This window comes from Protopterus annectens, chromosome 5.part0, assembly GCF_019279795.1.
Source record: "Protopterus annectens isolate FY-2018-M chromosome 5.part0, PAN1.0, whole genome shotgun sequence".
In the NCBI taxonomy this organism is placed as follows: Eukaryota; Metazoa; Chordata; order Ceratodontiformes; family Protopteridae; genus Protopterus; species Protopterus annectens.
In genome coordinates, this window is record NC_056735.1 from 1611450772 (window position 1) to 1611471017 (window position 20246).

At 42.3% G+C, this 20246-nt stretch overlaps 1 protein-coding gene across 4 annotated transcripts in view; it reads right to left on the reverse strand.

Annotated features, from left to right (window-relative positions):
• The window catches only part of CMSS1 (cms1 ribosomal small subunit homolog), a 1462848-nt gene that overhangs the window by 88083 nt on the left and 1354519 nt on the right, over nucleotides 1-20246 (reverse strand). For all 4 annotated transcript variants that reach the window (XM_044071376.1, XM_044071373.1, XM_044071375.1 and 1 more), the window contains exon 9: nucleotides 14956-15044. In XM_044071376.1, coding sequence (XP_043927311.1) covers nucleotides 14956-15044 — 89 coding nt within the window. The remainder of the gene's footprint in view (nucleotides 1-14955; nucleotides 15045-20246) is intronic.

The following is a 20246-nucleotide window of genomic DNA, read 5'->3' on the forward strand; positions in this document are numbered from 1 at the left end:
GCGCTAAAAGCACTGCACACATCTCTAGAACACTGATGTGCAAATGGACCTTGTGATCTTGCCAAGTGCCTTGAACTTTCCTTCCCAGATAATACCCCCTCCAACTGGGAAGCGTCCGTGGTCACTGTGGCTACAGGCTGAGGTAGGACAAAGGATCGACCTAAAGTCACATGAAAGGAGTGGAGCCATCAACTAAGGTCTTTCTTGCATGATTCTGTTATTATAACCTGGTGGAACATCAGTAAATCCTGCATAGACCACTGGGTGAACAGTAGCCACTGCAGAATTCTCATATGCAGACACGCTAATGGAATCAAGTTTATTGCTGCTGCCATGGTCCCTAACACTTTCAGGACTGTTCTTGCTTGTACCTTTTTCTTGGAAAGTAGGTTTATGACTTGATGTCGTAGGACCTGAACTCTTTCGGTGGGAAGCTTTGCTATCATTTTTGTTGTATCTAAATCTGCTCCTATAAAAACAATACATTGCGATGGCAATAAGGCAGATTTTTCATAATTTATTGTGATCCCTAAGAGAGAACAGAGCTGTACGGTGGTGTCTCTTGCTTTTGTTAATAGATGCTCGGTGGTGGTGGTTAGGAGCCAGTCATCTAGGTACAGAAACACTCAGAATCCTAGGCGCCTCAAGTGAGCCGTGACTACTGACATGCACTTGGTGAACACCCTGGGAGCTGTAGTGACACCAAAGGGCAGAGCTCGAAACTTTACAGTGACTGGCTCCCAGACAAAAGTGCAAATGACTCCAGGATCGTCTGTCAATTTTTATGTGGCAGCATGCATCCTGGGGGTCTATTGACCACATCCAATCGTCTTGTCCCAGAAAACAGAGTATTGACTGCAGTGTTACCATCTGGAACTTTGATTTTTTTACAGACTTGGATAATTTACTAAGATCCAAGATGGTTTTCCAGTCCCCTGTTTTCTTTGAAACTAAAAAGAACTGTGAGTAAGTTCCGGATCCTATTTGGTCTGCGGGGACTGTTTGGATGACTCTTTTTTTTTTCTAGCAACTTTTGGATCTCTAGTGTTGCTTGTTCCCTTTGACTGGGTGTAACGTCCGGGATGTTTTTTATGTTTGGGACAAGAGAAGAAAAGGGTATGGAGTAACCTCTGGATATGATGATTTGTACCCAATTGTCTTTTGTTATTTTTTTCCAGGCTTCTGGGTACAAAGATAATTGACTCCCGACTGCCTCCAGAGATGGACAGACGGGCCTCCTTTCAGGAGCACTGAACGGGTTTACCAAGGAAGGATTCCCTGTCATCCTGATTTTGCAGACCCCCTCTGCCGCATGGCTGGTGTCATCCATTACTGCTTCCCCCTCTGGCCTGGGAAAGGAATCACCATGTGTGTCCTGAAAAGCTCTCTGGGATTTTTGGAACCACATTTTCCCTCCCTTTTGACCTTTTAGATAAGGTCTAGAAGGTAGGGAAAAACAGACTCCTACAGCAGAGGGAGTCTTTCTTTCTTGCTCACACCTGGTTAGTGTGTCTTTGACTTTTGGTACGAACAAGGATGAGCCACCGAAGGGGACGTTAACAAAAGAAGATTTAAAGGGCTCTGCAAAGTCATACAGGGCACATCAAGGAATGTCCTATTAGGGAAATTCCTGAACCCGCTGCCCTACTCGCTCCTTCAGCTGCATAAGAAATCAGTCTCATGGAGGAGTTTACCACTGAATTCAAGGTGGAGAGCTGAGAAGAAATGTTTTCTACTACCTCCTCAACTACTGAATTCTGGAGAGTATCTCCTAGCTCCTTCAGGAGATCTCTCTCAAGTCTGGTAAAGTGGGTGAGATAATTCAGTGATATGAGCACAAAAGTCGCTGAAGAAAAGGTCTGCTTTCCGTATCTGTCCATCGTACAAGACTTTGTTTGGTAAATGGACAGAAGAGGATGTCTTCGACAGTTCATTTTTGGTGGCCGCCGCCACCACTATAGCATCTACTTGGGCACCCTTTGTAAGGAAGTTTTTATCAGTAGTGATGTTATGAACTTATGTGGCTTCCAGGGAACAGGCTCCGCTGAGTCTGAAGACTCTCACACCTTTTGACAAACTAGGTTCATCAGTTTATCGAAAGGCAGAGACACCCAAGTGGTGGAAGAGCGAGACCCAAAAGCATTCAGGTATACAGACTCTTCCTCAGAAGGGTTGATGGGCTTCCAGCCGCCTCTCTGCTTAATTATTTCCCAGGATGTTTGTGAAGAAGACATCCTCAGAGGGCAACTGTGGGGACACTTCTGACTCATCAAGGTCTGTATCGGATGTGATGGACTCCTCTGGGGAGTCTAAATGCTTCCTCTTACATAGTTTCTTACGAGGGACCTCTTCAGAAGGGTATTCTGGAGAGGTTTCAGAAGAGAAGGGCTCACCCAATGGGGTATGCTGAGGCCTAGGGTCTCCGCATCTCTGTGGATGCAGTGGTGCTGAGACAGACACCGGTGCCTTTGTGGGAAGAATGTCTGGACCTGAGAGTGAAGCTGCCTGTGAAGACAGCAGTCTCCTCATCACTTCGAAGGCCCCCCCCCCCCTTTATCCAAGGAAGCTCCAGCTCCAAAGAACCAGAAGGCATTCCCAGAACCAAGGGGGTTGGCTCCGTGGCCGATGTAGGAGTTGAGCACACCTGCGCCGAAGCCCCGAGAGGCAAGTTCGGATCTGACAACTATCCAGTCCGACTCCCCTCCCCGGACCCGACCGGAGAGAATCAGCTCCTAGACTCCTCAAGTTCAGACGGAACTGAGGACGTCAGAGCAGTAGTCAGGCCCAAAGATCCTGGAATAGATCTCTGTCCCAATGGTTTCACTATGACCAGTTCCACACATTCCGGATCCGAAATCCCATGTCATATCGGAGAAGGAATCGATGGTGACAGGGTAGGCTTAATCAGTTCCGAAATCCTCTGGGCTGGATCCGACAAATGTTTGGCAAATGCCGGTGCTTTCAAAAGCCTCCACATCATGTGGTCCACATCATCATCAGACAGGGTCCTGGAGGATCGAGTAGAGGGAGCAGGAGATCTAGAAGCTTGAAGTAATGGGGATCTCAAAGTAGGAGAAACCGGTTCCAGTTTTGGGGACCGGCTCCGTTCCTGAAACACCAATGGCTCTGACACTGAAGGAGCTGGGGTGGAAGGTTTCTCGGGCCAAACATTCTTCAGGTCCGAAGATGACATTTTAGGCAATTTTTTTGTCGGCTCCGACTGAGCCTCCAATGAAGATCTTTTCCACGATTTATCAGATATAGATGAAGAGGAATGGCTAGATTTAGAAGGACCCTGACTTCCTCCCATGGCTTCTGAAAAGGGAGTCTTTAGTAATCCCCTAAGGATTAATTTGTTCTTCCTTTCTAGTAGTACTCTATGGCTGAAAGAGTGGCATACAGCACAGAATTCTTGAAGTTGTACTCCTCCGAGGCAGTACACGCACACTGTATGCCTGCCCATAACAGATATTTTTTGGCTGCAATTTATGCATTTTTTAAAACCCAAGGGTTTAGTATCCTTAGGCTGTTTGAACATGTCTACAGTCTACAAGAACAATGACTAGCAGAAAAAAGGCACAACAAATGTCAAACACTACAACAACAACTATATATATATATATAAACACACACTATAAGGGAATGAAAACAGGCTCTGTGGAACCTAGTCGGACATTCCCGGTCAACAAATGTTAAATAAATAAATAAAAATAAAAAAATATTTGAAATGGACCAAGCAGCCCTCTAACTTAAACAAGCTAGCCTAATCTAAAAAGGCATGATAACTAGAGATAAATAACTCAAATCACGAGCTTGACTAAAGAAATAAAAGCCCTCTAATTAATAACGGGCTTAAGCCGGGACAGGGTATGGAAAACAGGCCTGCAGGATAAAAAAACGACAGTCAACAGCAAAACACAAAGGCAGCGAACACACCAAAACTGCTTAAAGAGTTAAGTAACTAAATAAACTATAACCTACCCTAAAACAACATAAAATAACACTGTCGGAAAAGAAAAATAATTTCACTTAGCCAGAGCCAGTACGAAGCACACAATCTTGTTATAGCGGCAAACGAGATCTGGGGACCTTTCCTAGGGCATGATGGGATAGGGTTTTCAGCCACAAACTAGAAGAAGGCCTCGAGCTTTTTGTATAAGACCGAGTTGGAACCAAGGGTCGGTTCCGAACCCAACCAGTATAGAATGAAGGCGAGATAAGACAACATCATATCAGATGTTTAAATAACATGAATCCACCAATAAATAGCCAGCATAGAACAGACAGTAACAGACCAATAAAACTGCAGTTTCAAATGAATGGAAATAAATACATTCATCCCAATCATTATCCAGTACTACATAAAATATAAATAGAAACATAAGCTGAATACCATTTTAAGCGTACCTATATGAATAACTCAGCACAATAAATGTAAATAGTTAAAATATTAAATTAAGTAATACGTGTAATATATTAAATATATATTGAATAAAATATAAAGATATATGTGCGTCAGTAAATATGTGTCAAAAGGATCAAATAAAACAATGCAATAACTAAATAAATGAGTGCAGGTATATAACATTTGTGCAATATATATATATATATATATATATATATATATATATATATATATATATATATATATATATATATATATATATATATATTAAAAAGTGTATAACACGTACATAAAATATATGCAACCAAATTCATTCTCCTGCCTCCGTTTATTTCTTTTTTCTCCTTGGTATTTGGGTTTAGTCTTTTTGTGGCTTATCTAAATAAAATCTGAGTTGTCTATGCACAAACAAACTGGGCAAAACCCTCACACTAGCAGACTGCAGAGAAGGAAAAAGGTGGGCAAATGAATAAACTGACTACACAGTGCAGACTGGAAAAGAAGTTGTTGACTGCAACTGAGCTGAAAATATAAGTATCTTGATTTTTTTGATTATTTTTACAGATTACTGTTTTTAAAATTTAATATATATATATATATAGTATTTTGTCTATTCTGTATCTTTACAAATCCTTATCTGTTTAAAAACTTTCATTTGTGTCTCTAGTGCTTGCTGGCTGTAGGCTATTGTTTTAACTGAAGCATTTCCTCTGTGTAATTATCTTTTGGTTAGTGGGGGCTGGTTCTTTTGTGTTCTGAAAAGCTGTTTTGGTATTTAAGCCCTAACTTTGATAGGGTTTCTGTCTTTACACACAGTGCAGACTGGAAAAGAAGTTGTTGACTGCAACTGAGCTGAAAATATAAGTATCTTGATTTTTTTTATTATTTTTACAGATTACTGTTTTTAAAATTTAATATATATATATATAGCACTTTGTCTATTCTGTATCTTTACAAATCCTTATCTGTTTAAAAACTTTCATTTGTGTCTCTAGTGCTTGCTGGCTGTAGGCTATTTTGTATACTTGGTGGCTTTGCAGTTGCCCGCCCCTACTGTGACACTCCTCCCAGTCTAGTGTCATTAGCTCATTCTGCCTAATACAGAGAGAACATTTGATAAGGCCTTCTGTTCCTCCTTTTTACCTTTCAAAAAGTAAAACAAAACTTTTTTTTTTTTTCTTTCGCCTGAACCTCCTTGTGTTCTGACTGTGCTTCTCAAACATTTTGGAATTATACAGTATATTTCAGAGCATTTATTATAACTGTAATAGCCTTAATATTGCTACAACTCAAGTGCTCTAGGTTGCACTGCATCTGAAGTGTTTGTGTGTTTTAGCTGCTTTTCTGTATATATAGACTTTTCTGTTTCTTTTACTAAATAAGCTCGGTAAAGTTGTTTTATTGCATTTCTGCCTGTATTTCTGAGATTTTTTTGCACTTTTAAAGTTTGTTTTTGCTTAGTTTAATTGGTAGGCTACACACTCAAGTGCGCTAGCCGAATTAAAGCATTTACTGTGTTTCTGTACCTAATTTCTGCTACTTTGTAAAAAAAAAAAATTCCTTGTTTCCCGCCTTTACTGAACTAGAATAGTCCAGTCTTCAGGTATTGCTGATCTCTGGGCTGTGTCATAGTTCCTGTGTTGCCCATATCCTTATTTGGATAGGAGGAAGCTTCTTTGTTCACCAGTGAGAGTGGGGAGCTCTGAGCAGCCTATCTGTCCCTTGAGGAGTGGTTCCAGCCCAGTGACCTGTAGCTTATGGGCCGTTTTGGGCCATTTCCTATCTCTTTCTAACCCCCTGCTTTAAAGCCAGCTTTAGCGCACTTTTGCGCTTGTAATTTAAAGTTTGTACTGTTTTTTGCATTTACCTGTTGAGGCTACACACTCAAGTGTGCTAGCCTGTGTTACATATTTACTGCATTTTCCTGCTATTTGTTGAAAAAAAGAAAAACAAACAAAAAAAAAAAATTATCCTTGTTTCCCGTCTTTCCTGACCTAGAGTAGTCCAAATACAGGCTTTGCTGTATTCTGGACTTTTGGAAAGTTCCTGTGCTGTCCATTTCCTTTCTTGGATAGAGGGAGGTTTCTTTGTTCACCAGTGGCAGTGGGGAACTTAGAGCAGCCTATCTATCCCTGGAGGAGTGTTCCCAGCACAAGAATCTGGTAGTCTATTGGCCATTTTGGGCCAATTTCTAGCTCTTTCAAATCCCCCTGTATAAAACCCGCTTTGGCGAGGTCTTTGCGCTTGTTACTACTCAGCCAAGCTCCTCGTGGTCCTGCAGAGTGGTGCTAGCAGCAGAGAGGCTAAAAGAGCGACTGCTAACCTGATAAAAGTGTTTTTTCCTGCTACTACCTGGGCAACTGTCCGATCTAGCTAAACTGCAAATATTTCTGCTTCTTGAACTGTTTTAAACTGTCTAAAGTTGTTTTTGCACCTGCACTTTTAAAGTTTGTCCTGTTTGTTGCATTTACTTGTTGAGGCTACACACTCAAGTGCGCTAGCCTGTGTTACATATTTATTGCAATTTCCTGCTGTTTGTTGCAAAAAAGAAAAAAAAAAGTTATCCTTGTTTCCCATCTTTGCTGACCTAGAGTAGTCCAAATACAGGCTTTGCTGTATTCTGGACTTTTGAAAAGTTCCTGTGTTGCCATTTCCTTTCTTGGATAGAGGGAGGCTTCTTTGTTCACCAGTGGCAGTGGGAAGCTTGGAGCAGGCTATCTGTCCCTGGAGGAGTGTTCCCAGCACAGGAATCTGGTAGTCTGTTGGCTGTTTTGGGCCAATTTCTAGCTCTTTCAAGTCCGCCTGTATAAAACCCGCTGTAGCGCGGCTTTGCGTGATTTTGTGCATAGCGCTTCATTGAGCAGCGCCGCTTATTTGGGTTTGAGCCTTGGAACTGATCTAGTTCTCATAATAAACACCCTATTCCTATGCTAAAGCCTAGCACTTGCTCACTAAAGCAATTATGTAAGTCAGCACTAAAAAAATGAAAAGCACTACACCCTCACAAACTCCCCTTGAGTAACTTGTTCCCCATTGGCCCTTTTTTTCAATTATAAAGGAATTCCCAATACTATTCTAGCATGTCCAAAGGTCAGTTGTCAATCTCCTCTCCGGTCCAGCTGGTGAACCTGGGAATCTTGAGGCAATGTTACAACTGCCTAATGTACACAGACAACCCTCTCCTCCTCCCAACAAATTCCAACACATGTGAGAGATGCAACCATATAGCCAAACTGGAGGCTAAGCTCTCTCAACTCAGTACTGGCGTAACCAGTCAGGAGGAGAAGGAAACCACACTCACTACAATTCCAGTCTCACATAGACCTACCACGACAGCAAACCAAACACATAAACACACAAAACCATACTTGGAGGCTCTAAATAAAAATCTGCCTAAGCAGCAGAGACCTCCAAAGCAGACACCCAAGCAACCGCTACCCCAAAACAAAACACATGCAACACATAGCTCACAAAGCCAGTGTGCCAAACAGTCACAGCCCTTAAGGCTAAACAACACACCTGATACACTTGTAATAGGTGACTCTATCATCAGGCACACTGACGTCCCGCTCACCAGGCTGAACAAGGAGAAGGTCACGGTGAGCTGCCTATCGGGTGCTAGGATCCGCCACATAACACAAGCACTCAGGTCACTCCAAGGCAAGTACAAATATGACTCAGTCATTGTCCATGCTGGTGTGAATGACCTGAGACGTACCTCCCTGGACTACATGAAAAGAGACATAGAGGAGCTCTCTGGGCATGTAGCCCAGGCCGGTATGACCCTGACCTTGAGTAGCATCTTACCCTCACCAAGAATGATGCCACAGTATGAAGACAAGATTATCAATTTCAACAATTGGCTTAAGTATTGGTGTCATTCAAAGGGGATCCAATGCCTGTCAGCCTGGGATGACATGCTCGACAAGCCACGATGCTTCGCTAGGGACGGCTTGCACCTGTCAACCCTGGGCTTTCGGATATTGGCAAAGGCTCTTGCTACCCCCATAGTGCCTTTTTTAGGCAAGGCTCAAAAGACAAACCCACCTCCATAGGTATCACAAGGGATAAGAAACTAAGAGTAATGCTACTCAACGCCAGAAGTCTAAACCTCAAGATGCACGCACTCGAAACTCTCCTTAGCATGGAGAACATCGATATCTGTGCAGTAACAGAAACCTGGTTCAAGGCTCGAGAGCACCCCAGCACTACCAGGTTATACCTCATACCATGCTTTTCGGCCCAAAACTTGGACCGAACCACAAAAGGAGGGAGTATCAATATTCGTCAAAGATACCCACACCTCCAGGTTGGTGGCACAGCACGAAGCATCAGAGACTATCCATGTGCAACTAACAGTGGGTAAAACTGCCTTCCAGTTTATAGCCTGCTACAGACCACCCTACCAAACCCAGGAACCCCACTCGGCCTTCCTGAGAACACTGGAAAATATGAAGGTCTCTCCAAACACCATTATATTGGGTGACTTCAACTACCCAACCATAGACTGGGAGCATTACTCTAGCTCCAACACCCTAGCCCAAAGGTTCCTAGAATTTATAAACTCAAATGCTATGGAACAACTTGTTACCACTCCCACAAGAGGGGAAAACATACTGGACCTGATCATCACCAACATGGGGACTCTATGCTCCAGACCAGAAGTGTATCCCTCACTGGTAAGATCAGACCATAAACTAATCTCACTGGATATTCACATCCCGACCCCACCCCATGCCCAGAAAACCACAGTGAAAAACTTCTCTATAGCAAATTTCACACTCCTCAAAACCGAGGTGGAATCCTTCAAAGCCCCCGGGCCTCTGGATATCTGCCCAGACCACAAAATCCTTTATAAACGCATTCTATGAACACCTTCAGGAATGCATGGATCATGCAATCCCAAATAAAACCAAGACCCAATCCTCCAAAGGCAGACGTCCTGTCTGGTGGACCCCAGCCATAAACAAACTATACAATAGAAGGAGGAAGCTACTACATGACAGAGCAAAATCCCAAAAAGGGAAGGCATCTCTGATCAGTATTAGCAAAAACTACGGGCACTCATAAAATCGTCTAAGGCCAGCTTCGAGAGAAAAATTGCACAGGACACTAAGGATAATCACAAGGCTTTCTTTAGTTATGTTAGGAACCTGGGTGGGAATTCCCAGATATGCTCAGAATTAGTCCAAAATGACAAAAATACACGAACCCACAGACATTGCCAACATCCTAGCTGACAGGTTCAGCACAAACTTCTCCCCTCCCACCAAAAGGGCTAATATCTATCCCAGCAGAGTGCTGCTCCCCTGACATCTCAGATGCTCAGGTAAGAGCTGCCCTCTCCAAAGCAAGAAACACAGCATCAATGGGACCAGGCGGTGTCCCGGGCTGCGTCCTACATGAACTCCAAGAAGAGCTAAACCCAAACCTAAAACTACTGTTCAATCTCAGCCTTACTACAGGATATGTACCCAAAGAGTGGCGTACAGCAACAGTGGTCCCTCTCCACAAAGGTGGTGCCTCAACGGATCCTGGAAACTATCGCCCCATAAGTCTCACTAGCTTGGTCTGCAAAGCTATGGAAAGCATCATCATGGACCTTATAAATAAAGATATTGGGGACCTACAGACACTGGATCCTACCCAGTTCGGCTTTGTTAAGGGCAGATCCTGCCTCTTAAACCTGGTCAATTTCTTTGAAACAGTCACCAAGGCCATTGACAAGGGGAAGGTGGCCCACACAGCCTACCTGGACCTCGCAAAAGCCTTCGATACAATACCCCACTCGGGCATTATAGATAAGCTCACCAGCTTAAATATAAACCCCTATGTCACTAGATGGGTTGCAAACTGGCTCAAGGACAGAACCCACATGGTTAGAATAGCTGGAGCCATGTCAGACTCCAAACCAGTTACAAGTGGCGTCCCACAAGGCTCAGTCTTGGGACCTCTCTTGTTCGGTATATATTTCTCGGAGGTACAGGCCAACATGGAAGGACTGTGGCTGACCAAGTTCGCAGATGACTGCAAACTGGGCACCATAATAGACTCTCCAGCTGACACAAGCATCCTCCAAAAGGGCCTCATAGAAACAGACAACTAGTGCCAGAGCCATGGCCTCAAGCTAAACGCCAAAAAGTGTATAGTCATCCCTTTGGCAAAAACAAAGTGCCCACAAATTACCACATAGGTGGTAATCCATTAAGTACAGAAGAAGTAATTAGGGACCTGGGGACCCAAGTTGATAGCAATCTCTCATTTGACAACCACATGGCCAAAGTGGTTAGAAAAACATTTTATATAGCCCACCTAATCATGAAGGGATTCACATCTAGATCAGGGGAGGTCATCGTGCCTCTTTACTCATCCCTCATCAGGCCCATAATTGAGTACAATGCCCCTTTTGGGATGTACCTTACCAGACACCTGCAGCAACAGGAAAGACCCCAAAAGTACCTCACCAAGAGGATCAAGGGGCTCAAACAGATGCCGTATGCTGCCCGGTTAAAGAAACTCCAGCTCTACTCAGTGGCATACCGCCTGCTCAGAGGCGATCTGTGTCTGACTTATAAAGCCATGTCCAACCCGGAATTAATGGACATGCTGCACCTCAGAAAATCCAAATTCCATCGAGCTACGCGCTCGAGGGACTTAAACCTCAGCACTGAAATAAATAGGACATGCTGGAGGGACAGATTCATAACCCAGAGGCTCCCTTCACTCTGGAATAAAATCCCAGTCCAGGTTAGGCAGAGTCCCTCATTGACTCTCTTCAAGAGGAATCTTGATGAGTGGATGGGAGATCGTAGGTTTACCCCGGGTATCACTTCTGTGTCACTGTTAGACAGAAGCGCAGTATACTAACCTCGAAAAAGGGCATAGCAAAATTAATTTAAAATGGGTGGCGAAAGCCATACACACTCTGGCTAGGCTTATAAATGCCCTAGGGCAGATAGCCTAGTATGAACCTATGAACCTATGAACCTATGACTAAAGGATAACTCATTAACCACCTTGAGCATAAAAGAATGATTAGTACAAAGAGATACCCTGTCCTTATGGAAAACTAAAAAGGAGGAACAGCTATAAGGGTTCAAAGCTCAGACACCCATCTGTGAGAAGTAAGGAAGTAAGGCCCAACAAAATAACAGTTTTCCAAGAACAATGCTACAAGGAAGTTGAAGCTGTAAACTCAAAAGGAGCCTGGGTCAATTCTTCCAAAACAAATTTAAGGTCCCAGGAAGGAGGGACAGGCTTCTGGAAGGTCTAATATGAAGGACACTTTTAAGAAACTATTTTAGCCTCAAATCTAGAAGCTAAATGGGGTGCTATAAGCAGACAAGCAGAAATAGCTGACAAGTGGGCCTTAACAAAAGAATATGCCAACCCAGCATTGAGCAATTCACACATGTAAGAGAGAACCAAAGGAACATCCACAAAACGTGGCTCCAGGTTACAACAAAAGACACCAGAAAGGGGTCCAGGGAAGTAAATATTGTGGGAAGAAATAGCCAGGGAATTGTTATGGCTAGGCTTGTACAGGCCCTAGGACCAACAGCCTAGTACCAACCTATGAACAGAAAACCTCTTCCATTTAGATAAGCAGGATTTCCTAGTAGTGGGTTTCCTGGCCTCCTGCAGGACCCTAAGCACATCCTCAGCAAAAAGGAGTCTATATGGAATCAAAATCTTATCACCCACAGTGTCAGATGAAGAGTAAACAGGTGGGGATGGATGAGACATCGATTGTCTTGTGTGACTAGGTCTACCCCATGAGATAATTTGTGATGACTGCCCTTGACAAGATGCAGAAGAGGGAATCAATGCTGTCTGGGGCAAAAGAGAGTCACAGGCAAGATTTGGGGAGCATCCTGCTTTATCTTGAACAGGGTTTTGGTAGGAAAGGCATAAAGAAACATCCCCTTCCAGGAAAGATAGAGGGGGTCCACCTTCCAGACCAGAAGATATGGGACTCTGGCACAAAAAAGAGGAAGCTGCCTGTTCAGAAGGGAGGCAAACAGATCTACTTGAGGTGTACCCCACTGGTGGACAATGTCCAGAAACACAAGCCTGTGAAGCATCCACAAGTGGGATTGTGAAATGGACCTGCTCAGAGAGTCTGGCACAATGTTCTGACCTGAGGGAATGTAAACTGCCTGAAAAAGGTCGCTCAAGAAAGGAAAAATGTGCAAACCCCTTAGTCTGCAAAAAGTAATCACAGCAATGACGACTTTTGTGAATACCCTTGAGGCAGTAGAGAGGCAAAAGGGCAAAGCAGAGAACCAAAAATGACAGAAAGCAACTGAGAAATGCAAAAACTTCCTGAAAAGGGAATGAACAGAGATAAAAGATAAGCATCCTTGAGGGCCAGAAAAACTAGAAAAGCCTGAGGAAGCAGCATAGGAAACAAGGTCTGAAGGGACAACATCTGAAAGAAAGAGACCCTCAGAAAGGCATTCAGATCAGAGAGATCCAGAATGGGCCTCCAAGTGCCCTCTTCCTGGGGACTAAAAACATTCTGGAAAAAAATCCCTTCCCCCTTTGGGAAACTGAAACTTCCTGAATAGTACCCTGAGTCAAGAGACCCCGAAGCACCTCTGAAAAAAGACTAATTGTTCCTGAGGGGGCTCCGGAATGCCCATGAAACTGTGAAGAGATTTCCAGACCATATAATACCTCCCCCAAACAAGAAGAGAAAGAGGAATGTGGCTGAGAAGTACAGGATAGTTAGACAGTACCTGATTTATCAAGAAAAGGAGATTTCTGAGCAACAGGAATCTGAGCAGCCTTAGCAGGAGGAGCCCTTCTATCACCCTTCTTACCTTTGGGGGAGGGTGAGACTGCCTGCAAACAACAGCTGGCTTATTAGGGTAATTCCTTTGGAATTTAGGCACAACAGAAACAAAGATAAGTTTTAGATCTTGTAAAGCCTTACGCTTTTCCTATAGGGACTTGAACAAATCAGCAGCAGCACGAAATAAATGCTTTAATATCATCAGACAAAGGGATGAAGCTGAAATAAGAATATCTCCTCAGTATACAGCTAAAAGCAACAGCCCTAGAAGAGGCATCTGCCGCATCATAACTACATTTAATAGAGTGGTGAGGCACCTGAGAAGCCATCCCTAATAAGGACAGAGCAGAAGTCTTCCCCTCATAGCCAGGAAGGTCAGAAATAACCAAGCTTGAGTAGAACAGCCAAAATACAGTTAGTCATATGGGTCTGATAATTTACAGCCCTAAAAGCAAGTGTAGCTGAGGTAAAAACTTTCTTGCCAAGTCTTTCCATAGTTCTACTGTCCTTATCAGAAGAGAGCAACTTTGTATAAGGCAATACCTTTGATGGCTTGTCAGATGCCACAGAAGGGTCAGTTGATGGGCACTTAAACAGACCCTGAGTGAAATTCTGCCATTCACTCTGCAGGTCCTTAGGAGCAGCTAAAACATGTTTGTTTTCTTGCTTCTTCTTTAAAGGGACGCTATCCTTGAAAATTTAGAAGGCTCACACTCCATACATCACTCTATAACTGTAGTCGGTATCTCTTCACTAACCAAGATCTGAGGAACACCTCTAGGCCCTTCGGTAAATCAGTCACTGTTCCCTCAACACCTGAAGCGGATGTCTGTAAGGCCTCCAGGAACAAGAGTGAAGATGGAGCCATGCTGGCCTCTGAAGCCATCGCAGCAGAGGACTGCAACCCTGGAGTTGGGGGATCTTCTGGGCTTTCAATAGCCTCAAGAGAGACATCCAGCAATGATGGCACAGCTGAAAAATCAGACCTAGATTTCTTAGCCTTCTTCTTCTTCTTTGCAAATGGCTGACCTTCGGATCAGGAAGTTCCTTCCACAGCATCTTTTGTCAAAAGCTTAAGACGTTGATTTTCTAAATATAGGGCCAAGGAAGAAAGATGACCACGCAGAGTCTTCAGAATGAAAGCCTGGCAAATAGAACTGGACATATGGTCATGGAAGCACCTAGACAAACTACACACTGCTAGTGATGATCTTTATGGGGAATCTGTCTCCTGCACTGGCATTTACACTTTCTTGATGACATCAACCGCACAAGCAGCAAAAACATGGGGAAAAGATAAGAACAAACCCCCAAAGGGGTACTTATCTGAAAATGGTTTGGTGAACCAGCAAACGAATTAAGCATTCAGACTGACAATAGAAGATGGAATTTGGACTCACGACAAAAAAAGTTCTGAGGATGGTACATCTGATGTCACCATTATGTCCTATGCTGTGTGATGTATGGCATACCCTTAGCAACCTAAAGGCTTTAGTATACTGGCTGGACATCAGGCTGTCTTTTGCAGAAGATCCCTATTGTAAGGACTACTGCAACAGTGAAATGGAAGGACATCTATATATACAGATAATGGATCCAAACATGCATATATGGCCTTTTGTTGTTGCCAAAAAGACTGCACTCATGTGCCATTTACAAATCAGTTCTCTTGATAACAGTTATATCCCTACCTCCACCTAAAGGAAATTGCGATTTTATGTAGTGCCATTCTATTTTACTGTCTCTCTCTTACCTCTGGAATATCCATCATTCTTCTCAACTTCTGATCTCTCCAGTTCCAGTCAAAAATCACATACTTTAGTGAGTCAAGGCTGATTGCATCTGAAATTATACAAACGTACATTAAGCACAAATGATTTGCAAGAGAACTATATAGATCCTTTACATAATCTGAGCACATATTTGGGTAAACACTTGACTGCTGCTCACAAAGTGATTAAGTATCACATTATCCAACTAGCTTCTAGCATTTTGCAACTGCCATTTTTACAGCTGGAAAGTGCGCTCTGCTAGCATATACTAAACTAGAAGAAATGTGTATTTATATATGTGTAGTTTATACACACACACCCACACAATGTATATGTAGATATGTATATACATAAATATATATATATATATATATATATATATATATATATATATATATAATATACATACATACACACACATATTTATATAGTCATACATATATATACATGTACCTACACACAAATACAAAGTTTCCACTTTAAAATAATTTAAGAATGTTCTTGACCACTGATGAAGGTAGGGACTACTAACAGTGTAAAATGCAATTATATAAGTAAGTTCAGAAATATCTCATAATATTAACCAGTTAAGGATGTTAAATGCTGAACAAGCATTAGAAAATGAATTATTAAATGTCACTTTTCTTGCTGGAGTGAAGTTGGGTTTAGTACAACTACGGGAATATGTTTTATACTAAGTACAATTGCTTGTTTTATTAGTTTAGAAGATGATAATGAGGGAGTTATGTTTTTGCCAAATGTTTACTAGTATGATAGCATCTTTAAATTTAGTGTTAATGTACAGGCTAGTGATATTAATTTTGGGAATAACAGTACCAAGCTAAATCTTTGGCAAAGCTCAACTTTGTAAAGTTCTTCTGCCTTACAAGAAAAGAAAGAGTTTACTAAATTGTGAATAAGCATAACCATAGACATATATCTCTTTGGTACTCCAAACTCATCTGATGGAACTGTAAATACTCTAAAACCCCATGCAGCATAATACAAACAAACATACATATGTCTTGCCCAAACATTTACATTTAACCTGTTGATCTTTCATTATTATTTTTGCCATGCTAAAATTATGCATTACTACTGCTTAATGAACTTATCACAGTCATCAAATTAATATACAAGCATAATGCTGAATTCATTTGTGTTAAGTATTTTGTAATAATTCTTTACAACATGAATTAGCAAACTGTGTTTCTACTGAAGTGCTGAAATACCTTGCATATATAGTGAATGTTTATTTACTTTTTTATTATATACATTGTTCACTAAATCTTGCTTTGAAATCCTTACTGTTTTCAAGGTACAAAGGAAATAAAAATATTTTGAAAAAATAAATAAAGTGAGCCTTGGCTCTAAGTAATTGTCACTGCTGAAGTGACACCCTGCCCCCATATGTAAGAATGCGAAACGGGGTTGCAGATGGATGTTAGAGGACTCATCACTAGGTGGCAATGCAGGATAACTGATAAAGTTACAGTATTTTAAAAACTATTTCAAAATACTCTTCAGAAATGTAAATTACAATATGGCATAGCTCTTGACCATTGTTCCATTATGAAAGATGCCATTCTACATTAACAGGTCACATCAGTCACATAAGGACTTAATGCAACAGTGCATATGGTACAAAGAGTACCTGATAAGGCTATACAGATTCCCTTGAGGTGCACTTCTCATTTGCTCAAGTGTCAAACATATAAATAAAATAAACGTTTTTACTAAAAAATCATGGATGAAGTCAAAAATAATCCAGGACACGTCTTTGATACTAGCACAGTTCACTTAGAAAAAGTGACATACGAAGATGGTTTGTATTAAAATTAATTTAATGATTAATAAGAATTCTAACTACAGTGGCTAGCATCATTTAGTTGACTGAGATCCTCACTATTTTGTCACAAAACCATACATTTTATGAGGGGACAGTGTAAAATATTTAGGCAAAATCAGGATCATCACTGAAAATCAAAAGCACGCACGCACGCACACACACACACACACACACACACACACACACACACACACACACACACACACACACACACACACACACACACACACACACACACACACACACACACACACACACACCAGTAACAGTACATCTTTAAAGGGGCTCAGTCAGCAGTTCAATCCCACTGAACATTACTGTGAGTTGGAAACCTTCCACAGTTTACTCCTCAGCAGCAGTTCAGCTAGGGCCTTTTTTTGCAAACATCAACAAAATATTAGGACATACCGCTACTATTTTAATTTCAGCATGACAAATCCATCACCACAAAATACACAGTCCCTTTACTGACACCATAAAGAAGGAATGGACAAGCATCCCTCCCCCCTCTTTTATGCACATTCAGGAGTTTCAGACAGCCTGCAGTTTGAACTCAATAGGATGCAACAGAAAGTATGTTAATATGTTTACTACTGTAATGACCAAAACTGTAATACATGTATAGTGATATTTATACATAGCCAAGATGAATAAGTAAGAAATATTGGATCAGAGATGCTTTCACAAAGATTTGCTGAAGACTAACTGTGGCTGTAGGATCACCATTACTTAGCCATTAATACCACCTCCCTTACCAATTTCACACATTGATCCAAAAGTGATATACCACCTACCTTAAAAATTTACACCTCATAATTACAGTTACTTATGATGATCTTAAAATAGTACGCTATGTGGTACCAACTCCACCTCTGCTGTCTATAAGAAATCGTGAAGACAGTCACTTAACGTCACCTTGTAAATTGTCAAACATTTTTTGATAGTTTGATAGTTTACAAAGCTGTCACTAAGCATTTACACTTGCAACTGCTTAAACAGACTTTGTAAACCATCTTTTTTTTTGTTAAGGGAATGCAGCTTGTTTTAAAAAAGGACAGTTCTGACAGTTCGCAGAGTGATATAAAGGCCACTAATAACAACACTTACACCTCCACGATTCCAAAAATACAACAGGATACCAAATGTATTCTTACAAAGAATAGAGACCATGTCCAAGGCCATGTCCAATCCTGAATCAAGGCCATGTCCAATCCTGAATTAATGGACATGCTCCACCTCAGAAAATCCAAATCCATCAGAGCCACGAGAACAAGTGACTTAAACCTCAACACAGAAATAAATAGGACGTGCTGGAGGGACAGATTCATAACCCAGAGACTCCCTACACTCTGGAACAGAATCCCAGTCCATGTTAGGCACAGCCCCTCACTGACTCTATTCAAGAGAAATCTCAACGAGTGGATGGGAGATCGTAGGTTTACCCCGGGGGTCATCTCTGTGTCACTACTAGACAGAGGCATAGTAAACTAAACCCTAAAAGGGCGTAGTATTCTCATCCTAAGGGGTGGTGTAAGCCACATACACTCTGGCTGGGCTTATAAATGCCTTAGGGCAGATAGCCTAGTACGAACCTATGTATTAAAAAAAAGAAGTTATGTTCTTACCATAACGTTCCATTTGAGTAGTAGACTTCATTCTTCTGCACATATGGGTATACGGATCCGATTTGGATCCGAGTCGGCTAAACTTTTCAAGCATCAGCTCCGAACTCCAAGCCTCTCCCTTACTTATTTTACATCACTTCCTCTTATCTATCTCCAGATCGAGTTTGCTGACACAAGTGGCAACATAATCACAATCCTAAACAGGAAAAACCTGAAAGTGAGGGGGAAGGAGGGAGGGAAGGTGCAGAAGAATGAAGTCTACTACTCAGATGGAACGTTATGGTAAGAACATAACTTCTTTATCTGAAGAAGTTGACTTCATTTATTCAGCACATATGGGACATAGGAGGCCCTTATGGAAGGATATTCCTGAGCACCGCAGAGCCAAAGGATGCTCTCCCACTAGAAATAAGATCCAATTTATAATGAGAAATGAATGTGTGCGAATTGGCCCAAGTCGCTGCCGCACAGATATCATCTAATGGAGCACATGACCAGAAAGCTGCAGAAGTGGCTATTGCTCTAGTGGAATGAGCCTTCAATACACCAAGAGGAGATAAACCTTTGTCCTTATAAACCTGTGCAATACAGAGAGTGATCCACCTTGCTAAGGACACTTTCGAAAGTGCTTTGCCCAAAAATGGTTTTGAAAAAGAGACAAACAATTGATCCGACTTCCGGAAGGGTTTAGTCATATGGAGGTAAAAACGAAGCTGTCTATGGGCATCTAATAAATGAAGCTTCCGTTCACCTCTATTTTGGAAATTTGGGAAGAAGACTGGCAAATTTATAGACTGATTAATATTGGCTGCTGAGGACACCTTGGGAAGAAAGGAAGGGTTAAATGCAGCGAAACCCTATCCTTGTGGAAAACCAAATAGGGGGGCAAGGAGGATAAGGCCTGCAACTCTGAAACTCTCTTGGCTGATGGGATGGCGACCAAGAAGGCTGTCTTCTACGACAAAAACTTAATCAGAACTGAACCGGCTGGCTCGAAGGGGGGAGAGGTCAAAGCCTGAAGGACTAAAGTCAGATCCCAGGGGGGCACCATTTCTTTAACTGGTGGTCGCAATAAAAAAGTGCCCTTCAGAAAAGCTTTACACAGTTTGGCAGAAGTCAGAGTAACCTTATTTTCACCCACATGAAAACTGGAGATGGCAGCCAGCTGAACCTTGATGGTAGAAGCACTTGCGCCTGATCGAAAAAGATCAGCCAGAAAATCCAGTATGACCAGAACAGGGGCTGTAAACAGGTTCAGATTGCGAAGAGAGGTCCAAACGCAAAAACGTCTCCACTTGCTATTGTAGAGTTTCCTGGTGGAGGCTTTAAGAGAAGCTACCAGAATATTCTTAACAGGGGACAAAAGTCCGGGAGTCCTGATGATCATGGGAACGGGAGCAGCCACGCCGTCAGCTTGAGACTGTCCAGGTTGGGCAGGGGCAAGCCCGACGGGTGAGAAATCAGATCCTGGCATGGATCTAGAGTCCATGGAGGAGCCAACATGTGAGACCATAGGAAGAGAAACCACACTTGACGAGGCCAGAAGGGAGCTATGAGAAAGACTTTGCACTGCAGCTGGCAAGCTCTCTGAAGGAACTTGGGAATAAGAGGTAACGGGGGATAAGCATACAGTAGTCCGGAAGGCCAAGCATGGACTAGAGCATCCCTGGGAACATCCCCTGGAGGGGGGATCAGAGTGAAGAAGTCACTGCACTTCGCGTTGGAAGGAGATGCGAAGAGATATCACATCAAGGTTGACCCCAAACACGGAAGATCTTCTCCGCCACTGACTGTTTCA